Source organism: Cucurbita pepo, chromosome LG20, assembly GCF_002806865.2.
Source record: "Cucurbita pepo subsp. pepo cultivar mu-cu-16 chromosome LG20, ASM280686v2, whole genome shotgun sequence".
NCBI classification, from domain to species: Eukaryota; Viridiplantae; Streptophyta; class Magnoliopsida; order Cucurbitales; family Cucurbitaceae; genus Cucurbita; species Cucurbita pepo.
The window spans coordinates 5,713,863-5,724,452 of record NC_036657.1 but is presented as its reverse complement, the minus strand read 5'-3'; the positions used below and the strand labels follow the sequence as shown (position 1 = coordinate 5,724,452).

Sequence of the window (10,590 nt, the reverse complement as noted above, 5' to 3'; positions counted from 1 at the left end):
TACCTAAACATAGAAGAAAACAAACAAAAAGGGCCAAAGATCCTAAGGCCCCCCTCCCTTCCACTTTCCCTTCCACTTTCCCTTCTCTTCTGAATTAGGTCACTTAGTGTCCTTACAACTTGTCATTTGGATTGGAATGGTGTTTCCCCAAATCATGGGTTTTTTTTTTACCACTTTTAAATCAGACCCTTTTCTCCATTTTCTCTCTTTCAAATCACTTTTAGATTTTGTGTCTTTTTTACTCCAAAACTTTACCATTAATCATGAGTAAGTGTTATACAAATGTACACCAACCGATGCATACTTCTTCTTTTGATGTCCAAGTTAGGTTGTTCATATGACTTGAAAATTCCATCAACTTGCACTACCCGACTTATGATTTGGATTAGATTTTTTTTATGGTTTGGGTTCGAGTTAGTTCGCAAGTTGACATTTCTTTGATCCAACCTGAAAGTAGGGTTATAATAACTCAATCTAAAGTCTAATTACTTTTACGATTATTAGGAAAATTAAGAATATTTAACTTTGTAACTGACATTAGTGATGCCTTGTGATTTATAAATGTTTGATATTTAAGTTTTATGAAATTTCAGTTATACATATAAGTATGATTTTTTAAAATAATTTTAAAAAAATAATAACTCAATAATCGGGTTGGGTTGTTAACTTTATTTGAGTTGTTCATATCACTAACCCAACCAACGTGAAATTTCTAGTTGATCTAAAATATTTCTCCAATCAAACTTATTCCATATTTGATTCTAAATTCTCCGTACTCTAATTTATGATACTAAAATGGAAAAAAAATTATATAAAAAAGAATAAAATTAGTAGTAAATTAATTTGATTAGAATAATTATAAGTAAGAAAGTAAAGAGAGACATTTGTTGGTGAAACTTGGATAATTCTGGAGAGACAGTAAGGAGAAAATGTTGGAAGTTCATCACAGAAACCCATTAATTCTTAACTTATTTTCTCAAAATATATATTCCACAAACATGTTTTAGCAGAAAAAAAGGTTGTCTTTTTCATATTCTCCACTTCCATTTAGGNAAAAAAAAAAAAAAAAAAAAAAAAAAAAAAAAAACTCAAAAATTGAAATAAATGTCAGTAAAGAACACATTTATCGTTGGTTCCGAGAAACCAAAAACAAAATCGCTAGAGGTTAGGCTTCCAGTGGATATTCGTAGTTCCGAACATGGTATTAGAGTCATAACCTTATTTGAGCTATGTTAATAGAATCCACAAATGTCGACCAAAAAAGTTGTGGATCTCGTAATTTCTCGATCATCTTTAAAGAATTATACTCATAAATTGAAAACAAAAACAAAAAATTAAGAAAAGAATAATCCTTAATCAAGAAGTCTTACTTGCATAGATCAACAATGAAAAATCCAAACTTTTTTGAATATCATTATGAGGAATCATCTTCTTCTCCTCTTCCAACCACAGCCTACTCTCCAATCCACTCCTTCTTCTAAACATGAACACCGCAAATCCATTCATGGCGGACCCAAAAAACCAGTCATGAACATCCCACAGCAAATCTACAAGCAACCCATCAACGAAAATGCTCTGATTTCCCCTGAAATTCCATTGCAATCTCTTCACTCTAATCACCGCCTTCTTGTCGATCCAAACCCACAATCCCGGTTGCTTTCTTTTCCCTCCGTCGTCGTCGCCGCCGCATCGGATTGAGATCTCATGAAAAACCCCATTCTCACTGAACTTCGCTTTCGTCGAAAACAGAGTATTTCCAGAGCAATGCTCTGTTCTTGAGATCAACCAGCATTTTCGAGCTTCTGGGTCGGCAGCCATGGTGGTTTTCAGGCTATAAGGCCGCGAAGATACCGGAATTTCCCCCAAAACCAAAGCGATTTCTGAATCTATCGTGACTAAAACGTAGAATCCTGAAATGGGTTCTGGTCCACCGTCGTAAATGGCGGCGGCGAGATCCCAAAGAATCTCGATTTTGGAAGATTGGAAGTCATAGGATTTCGACCCTTTGTTTTTCTTGAAGAATCTGACGGTGGTATCAAGGTGGAAGGCTATGGCGGTCGGAGATTGCGTGAAATTGACGGCCAAGCTTTGAGAAGAATGGGTTTTCGTCCATGTCACTGAAATCATGAGATGACTCTGCGCCGCCGAGAGAGTGGTAGCATAAAGGCTCGTGACGGCGGTTTTCACCGATGGCGACGGCGACGACGACGGCAGAGAGACAACGGCGGCGGCGGCATTGGAGTAGCTAGAGCAGGAAGGATTAGAAATGTTAACGGCGTTTTCGCTAAAACAGGAAACAATGTCTCTCATTTTAGAGAGAGAAAGAGAGATCTGAGGGAATTTGAGGAGAGAGAACAAAGAGTGTTTGTTTCCTGGGAATTTAAGGAGGGAAAATGGAAGGGAAAATATAAAATTATTATTATTATTATTATAAAAATTAATTTTTAAAAAAAAAACATGGATTTTTTTTTAAAATTTTAATTTAGAAAATGAAAAGTTGGCCTCTGTATTCTAATGCCCAATCATTGTTTAGATTAATCCGAAAAATTAAATATTAATTTGACTTTAAATAAATATACCAGAAATATTAATTTGAAATAAATATAATTAAAAGAAAAGCCATAAATGAACATTTTTGTTTTTCATTTTATAGTAATTTTGGGGAAATAAATAAAAAAAAATAAAAAAAGAGGGAAATATGTGTGAGTATTTTAATGTCTATGCCTTTCTTTACAGCCCTTCATTACAATGTGTCATGTGGTTGCAGTTGGGAACAAAGGCAGAGCATTAAAACCAACACCCCTTTTTTTTTTCTTTTTTTTTTTTTTAACAATTAATGGTCTATAATTAAAAAAATATTTCTATATATATTAAATGAGGGTCGGGTCGGGTTGAGTTGGAAAAATCTTTTGGACTAACCAATATCTCGAGTTGGTTGAGTTAGTGACATAAACAACCTAAACGAAACCGTCTATTTCTGGTTGGGTTGTAGTTGGGTTGGGTTGAGTTGACTTTGTATATCAGTTACAAATGTCAAATACTCTTAATGTTCAAAAATTCAACCCCAACCCAAATATTTATGGGTTAGGATGAGCAGAATTAAATAATTATTTAAGGTTGAGATATTAATTAATATTGATATACCATTTTAATTTAATTCGATGGTAATTGAATTTTAAATTATTTAGGCATATAATATTTGAATTAATATATTTAATTTAGAAATATTATATCATAAATGGATAGGGAAAGATTGGAAATATAAGATTTGATATAATATATATTTAGAAGTATTTATTTTGTGACAAAATTTTGGTTTTTATTATTATTATTAATATAGAAAGGCCATAATGGGAGGAAACCTTGATGATTTCCCGTAATGTTCTCTAACTTGTTTCCCAAGTCAAAATATCCTTTTATTTATTTATTTATTTATTTATTTATCCTATTTTTAATTCCCACTTGGTTGCTTAAAATGTAAATGGTTTTATTAGTATATTATTAAATATAAATTTTTATTTTCCATTTTCACATACAGGATAATTCAAAATATAATTATGAAATTAAGTAAAATAAAGTACGTATATATAATTATATCTATTTTTAAATTAACAATAAATTAGGTTGATTCGGGTAACAGTTCATGCTCAAATCTCTCTATTAGTAGATATTGTCCTCTTTCGGTTTTTCTTTTTTAGCTTTCTCTCAAGGTTTTAAAAAGCGTCTCTTAGAAAGAGGTTGTCTGTGATGTCCCATAGTGGTTGGAGGAGAACAAACCACCATTTTATAACGGTGTGAAAACCTTCTCCTAGCATACGCGTTTTAAAACCTTGAAGGGAAGTCTGAAAGGGAAAGCCCAAAGAAGACAATATCTGCTAGCAGTGGATCTAGGTCGTTACAAATGGTATCAGAGCCAGACACCGAACGATGTGCCAGCCTTCTCGTTGTTCCCCGAAGAGGGGGTAGACACGAGGCGGTGTGCCAGTAAGGACGTTGGGGCCCAAAGGGGGGTGGATTTGGGGGCGGTCCCACGTCTTTTGGAGGAAGGAAAGAGTGCTAGCAAGGACGCTGGACCCTGAANAACCTTCTCCTAGCAGACGCATTTTAAAGCCTTGAGGGGAATCCCGAAAGGGAAAGCCCAAACCCCAAGNAAAGCCCAAAGAGGACAATATCTGCTAGCGGTGGATCTGGGTCGTTACATTGTCACACCCTTCTAAGAAATGTTTTGTTCCTCTTTCCAACCAATGTGAAATCTTATAATTCGATTCAACCCAAATAAGATCATAACTCAACCCTAACCATTGCGTTTGGTTGAGTTGAGTTGAACTAGAATAGATTGAGAGATTAATTACGTGACAAATCAATCAAATTTAGAATATAATATTGGTTAACACGATCTGGGTAGGTCATATATCACATTGAAACGAGCAAAACTAAACCTAATTGATTAGGGTATGAATTCGTAACAGTTTTTATATTATAGATTCAAATCTTGAAGAACGAGACAGATATCACTATCGTACAATTTTCTCTCTCATTTTTTGGTTCGTAGAAATGAAAAAGTAGTTGTATAATAAGTTAAGGAGAGATAGTACAAGAAGGGCATGTTCCATTGTTTAAAGGAAGCAAGTAGGGTTGGTACTTTAGGGCATGTTGTTCCATTATTATTACCAAACTTCAATTACTACCACTTTGGAAAAGGGAAGGCCTTCCCAACTTCATGCCCCACTCTCCCCTTTCTTTCCTTTTATTTATTCAAATCGATTCAAAACATGATGATTGTTGATACACATACCCATCAACTTCAATAGGATAGAGCTATGTCTCTCTACTCAATTACTGATCTAAAGTTGTCTTGATAAATGTACGTGATTTTATTATGGTGTTGTCACACTAAATCCTTATATATTATCGTTATGATGCAACTCGGGCGTGAGGTGTTATGTTGGTGTGGAGAGTGTAACAACATATCATTGAGTTTATCTATATTAACCCAGTTGTTTAGTTCGATAGGTGAGTTGACTAACGAGTGGTTGACTTATTGACTCGACAACCTACCTGAATCATATCTTATCAAGTTTACTTGGGACATTATTAGCATTAGGTACTATCGTACACAAAATACGTTAAGCTGTGAGATCCCACATTGATTGGAGAAGGGAACGAATCATTCCTTATAAGAGTGTGGAAACCTCTCACTAGTAGACATGTTTTAAAACTGTGAGGCTAACGGCGATACGTAACGGGCTAAAACGGACAATATCTGCTAGTGGTGGACTTTGACCGTTATAAATGGTATTAAAGCCAGATACCGAGCAGTGTGCCAGCGAGAACACTGGGCCCCAAGAGAGGTGGATTGTGAGATTCCACGTTGGTTGGAGAGGAGAACGAAACATTTTTTATAAGGGTGTGAAAACCTTTCCGTATATCGACATATTCATTCTCGAGTATTTTAAGGGAGAGCATAATTACAGCCAAACAATAGGTCCTTAGAGAAAGCTCATAAATGCATATATATATACTCATTATTTATAATGTGTGGGTCATGATAACATTTCATTTGTCACACTACCAAAGAGAGTAAGTTTTTTTGTTTTTCCAATTTCTATTTATGTATATATGGAATTGGAATTTTTAGAAAATATATTAATAATATTCCATATTGTTATAAAATAGGAAATTTTCCAATAACTTTTTTTAAAAATATATTAATAAATTAAGTTATTATTTGTTAACTTTTGTAATAAATGATTGCAATAAATAAACCATAATTTTAATTCATTTTAAAATTTCAAAAATTTATTTTGAAAAAAAACAAAATACTCCATACAATTTTTTTTAATAATTAATTATTTTTTTCTATTTATTTCAATTTTTGTGCAAAGGTTTGTTATTTATTATTATTTAATAATATACAAATTATATTTAAACTATTTATCATGTGTTAGCTCATAATTATTAGAATTATTTTTCTTCCAACATAAGGAAAGTGAATTAACAATCGAGTAACTCATAAATATATATATACATTTTCCTTTTTGCATTCAAACTTAAAATTAAATATTAATAAAGCTAATTTTATTTATTTATTTTAATTCCCTCTATATATATATATCAAATGGGCCATAATTTTAACGATTCAAATAAAACCGATGATTCAAATTTCAAATTTGGAACCTATGTGCCCCGACATATTCCCCTAAGATATGATCACGTTATCTATTCCTCATGGTCTTGACAATGAATACTATCCCCACAGGCTAACATAAATTCTTCCGGTATGTATGTTTTGCTCTCATCCTATGTATCTTGGAAAAATTTCTCGGAGGTCATTAAACATAGTATTGCTCCAAATAAAGGACGTTTAACCATGAAGTTCCTATTGATTGAGCCATTGAAAAAGAACGTACACTTTGTTGATATAGGTAGTAATTTTCAATTCTTTTAAGTCTTTCTTAGTCATTATGTCTTCAGGACCGCTCTCATTCGAATGTTATCTAAGTTCATTCATGTACTTCTTCTATAATTGGATGTCACACCAATTTTAAGTGAAATATTAGATATTTCTCAAAATGTTAAAAAGGAATTATATATATATTTTTTCATTTTTGTGTCAAATCAAACAAATAAAACTTTGCGTGAGAGCTCATGGGGAAGGAAACAAAATTCCTTATAAGGTGTGAAAATCTCTCACTATCATAAGCGTTTTAAAATCGTAAGGTTGATGACGATACGTAATGGGCTGGACAATATTTGTTAATTCTGGGCTTGAGCTGTTACAAACGGTATCAGAGCAAATTATCGGACGTTGCAAGACACTCGTTGGAGTAGGGCTAGACCCTCTCCATAGTAGACGCGTTTTAAAATCTTGAGGGTAAGCCCTTGAAGGAAAAACCCAAAGAGGAATATATCTGCTAACGGTGGGCACCTCTCCGGACCCTCTCCATAATAGACACATTTTAAAACTTTGAGGGGAAGCCCTTGAAGGGAAAGTACAAAGAGGACAATATCTACCAACAATGGACATCTCTCCCTAGTAGACTCATTTGAAAATCGTGAGATTGACAACAATACGTAACAGTTCAAAACAAACAATATTATAGTCCTAGCAAGTAGAGCTGTATGTATGTATGTATGTATGTATGTATGTATGTATGTATGTATGTATGTATGTATGAGAATCTAGGATTCACGTTTTTTTCGTTTGATATGTGTTGACTGGATGCGTACTGTTGTTATCAATGGATGAGAGAATTGCACGAATGAGAGACTCTTCCCTCTCTTGATGGTAAATTTTGATTGATTGACACTAGGAATCGGTTCAGAGAAAGAAGAAGCATGACATGAGAACCGACAAACGGCCGGTAACGAATTACTTGACCGAAAAACTGTCGATAACTAATGAATTAGAATATTAGGACCAAATTGTAATATATATTATTAAAATAAATGAAATAAATGAGTGAGGGAATTTTAGGTAATTAATTAATTAAACAAGCATGTGCAAGCTTTGAGTCTTCCAAAGCCAATATTTAATTGTTTAAATTTTGTTGTATTTAAATAATAAAAAAATTAAGAAAATTGGTTTCATCAATAATTAAATAACCCATTAAAGTCAACGAAATTGGTCTCCTCTCTAAAATAAAATCAACTCTACACTCGCTAATAATTTTGGCATCTTTCTTGGAACTTTCTGAATTTAATAATTTAATTTAATTTAATTTAATTTAACTTTTTATTAAATTGACCCATGAGAATGATACTTATATATTCTCAATTTCACCATCGCCATAACTGAGATATGGTCCACACATTAATTAAAACCTTTAATAATAAACATACATACATACATACATACATACATACATACATACATACATACATACATACATACATACGGTTGAATGTTCGTGGCATGCCAAAATCTTTGCCTTGTATCATGTTATTATATGATATATAATTTTCTTATTATATTTTCTAAGTGTATGACAGTTTGACAGAATCATGTATACGGAAATGATTCATAATGTACTACAAGGAGATGCGACCATTCGTCAACTCCTCCAACCTAGATTTTGTCTGACCGTTTGGTAAAATCATGTCCAGATCTGCCAGACCTGAGTCGCTTCAAAATGTATGGTAGGGGATGCGACAAGTTGTCAAAATGTAGAGTAGTCATATAAAGTTGTTTTCATTTTTTCTTTCTTGCTTTCAAACTCAATTTCGAAAATTTATCTGCTCTCGCTTTTTAAAACCTTCTTCTCAAAATAAGGCTAGAGGTTTAAGCATATGTTGCTCTACCATAGGAGACGTGATTTTAAATTGGCTTGACTCACTCAGTGTTGGGAGTGAGTATCACACAATCGTGAAAGTCTGCGGCTAAGAAAAGCACGATTGTGACAAGCATCCTCGCTAGCACATTGCTCAGTGTCTGGCTATGATACCATTTGTAATGGTCCAAACTCACCGCTAGCAAATATTATCTGCTTTGACTTGTTATGTATGGTTGACAGCCTCACGATTTTAAACGCGTTTATTAGGGAGAGGTTTCTACACCTTTATAAGGAATGGTTAGTTCTCCTCTACAACTGACGTAGGATCTCACAATAAATAATATTAAAGAAGTTAAGATGATCGAGTTGGTCTAAGGCGCTTGTTTTAAGTACTGGTTCGAAAGGGCGTGCTAAATCATCATTTTCACATATACTTGATATCTTATTGTTGAATTTTCTTGGTTGTTTGTCTTAAGTTGTGTTGTTATATAATAATGTATGAACATTTTATACCGATTTTGACGTTTATCATAAAGCTTTTTGATATGTAGCTATACCGTCTTAACTTGACTATACAATCAACAATCGAATACTCTTAGGTGCTCAAAGTGAGGTTTCTTACTGAACCAGGCTTCATAGAAAGTGCGAGTGTCCAATGCCTTTGTCGGCAGACGATTTAGAAGATAAACCACATGTCATATTTTCAACCCAGAAAATCGCCTAGACATGCATGTATTGAGTAAGCTTCTTACGACATTAATTACGGTGCGATCTCTTTGCTGAACCACACCATTTTATTGTGGAGTGTAGGATGCGATGAGTTGACGTTCGATTCTTTCTTTTTCATAACACCTTGGTCGGCATGCAAGATTTTCTACTTGTGATTGGACATATTTTCAAAAAGCGTTTTGAACTTCTTAAACGCACATAATTCCTCTCTTTTTTTTTTCTTCTGAGCATGTACCCTACTTCTGACCGTTATAATCGTCAATAAGTACGAAAAAAAATACTTATTACTTACAATTGATGATGGAGTGACTAGGCCACGTAAATTTGCATGCACTAGTCGCAATGGTCGCTTAACATGAAAATTGGTTTGAGCCGGGAACGACAACTTCGCTTGCTTGGAAACTAGGTAACTTTCATGTGTGTATATATATTATATATATAAACTTAAGCACTTACAAAAATGAATCCAACCAACCGTAAGATTGTAGTAGTCAACCAACCAAATATATCACATCTAGTTTGTGTTCGGGACCTCTTTGTTTTTAACCACGAGACAATCCCAAAGGCATTGAATCTAGCGTCAAGGTTCTTGAATGCTCAATTTAATTAATTATAGTTAAGCGAGAAAATGTAACGGCCCAAACCAGCCTTTAACGGATATTATTTGCTTTGGCCCGTTACATATCAATGTCCACCTCACGAATTAAACACGTTTATTAGGAAGAGGTTTCTACACCTTTATAAGGAATGGTTCGTTCCCCTCTCCAACAGATGTGAGATCTCATAATCCACCCCCTTAGGGAGCCAAGTGTGACGATCATCCTTGTCCAAGACGTGTTGCCCATGGTCGCATGCTCGTGGCATGTCAAAACCCTTGCCTTGTATTACTTTAATGCTTTCATGATGTATAATTTTATTATTGTATTTTCTAAGTGCATGACGGTTCGGCAGAATCATGTCTACGGAAATGTCCCAAAATGTATTACAGGGGGATGCGACCAGTCGTCAACTCCTTTGCCTAGATTTTGTCTGACCGTTCGGCAAAATCATGTCTAGGCCTGCCAGACCTGAATCGCCTCAAAATATACTATAGGGGATGCAACAAGTTGTCAAATTCTCCCTACCCGAAAAGTTATATGCTATTTAAGCCATTGTGTTGTCTTTTGCTTGTAGTCATATAATTCTGTCTTCATTCTGCCGTAGGCGACGTGATCTTAAATTAGCTTGACTCACTCAATGTTGGGAGTGAGTACCGCATAATCGTGAAAGTCCCCTGCTAAGAAAAGCGCGATTGTGACAAGCGTCATCGCTAGCACACTGTCCGGTGTCTGGCTACGATATCATTTGTAACAGCCTAAATCCACCACTAGAAGATATTATTTGCTTTGGCCTGATACCTATTGTTGTTAGCCTCACGATTTAAACACGTTTGTTAGAGAGAGATTTCTACACCTTTAGTTCTCATCTCCAACTGATGTGAGAACTCACAATAAATAATATTAAAAAAGTCAAGATGGTCGAGTTGGTCTAAGGCGCCAGTTTCAGGTACTGGTCCGAAAGGGCATGGGTTCAAATCCCATTCTTGACA

General features: G+C 34.4%; 1 protein-coding gene and 1 non-coding gene across 2 annotated transcripts; one reads left to right on the top strand and one right to left on the bottom strand.

Moving 5' to 3' along the window:
* Positions 1 to 1,356: 1,356 nt before the first annotated feature.
* On the bottom strand, positions 1,357 to 2,310 carry LOC111783597. The gene has a single exon (XM_023664517.1). The coding sequence runs from the start codon at positions 2,308 to 2,310 to the stop codon at positions 1,357 to 1,359; it is 954 nt and encodes a 317-aa protein (XP_023520285.1).
* An 8,199-nt stretch (positions 2,311 to 10,509) lies between these two features.
* Positions 10,510 to 10,590, top strand: TRNAL-CAG. The gene has a single exon. It is a non-coding gene; the product is annotated as a tRNA-Leu (tRNA).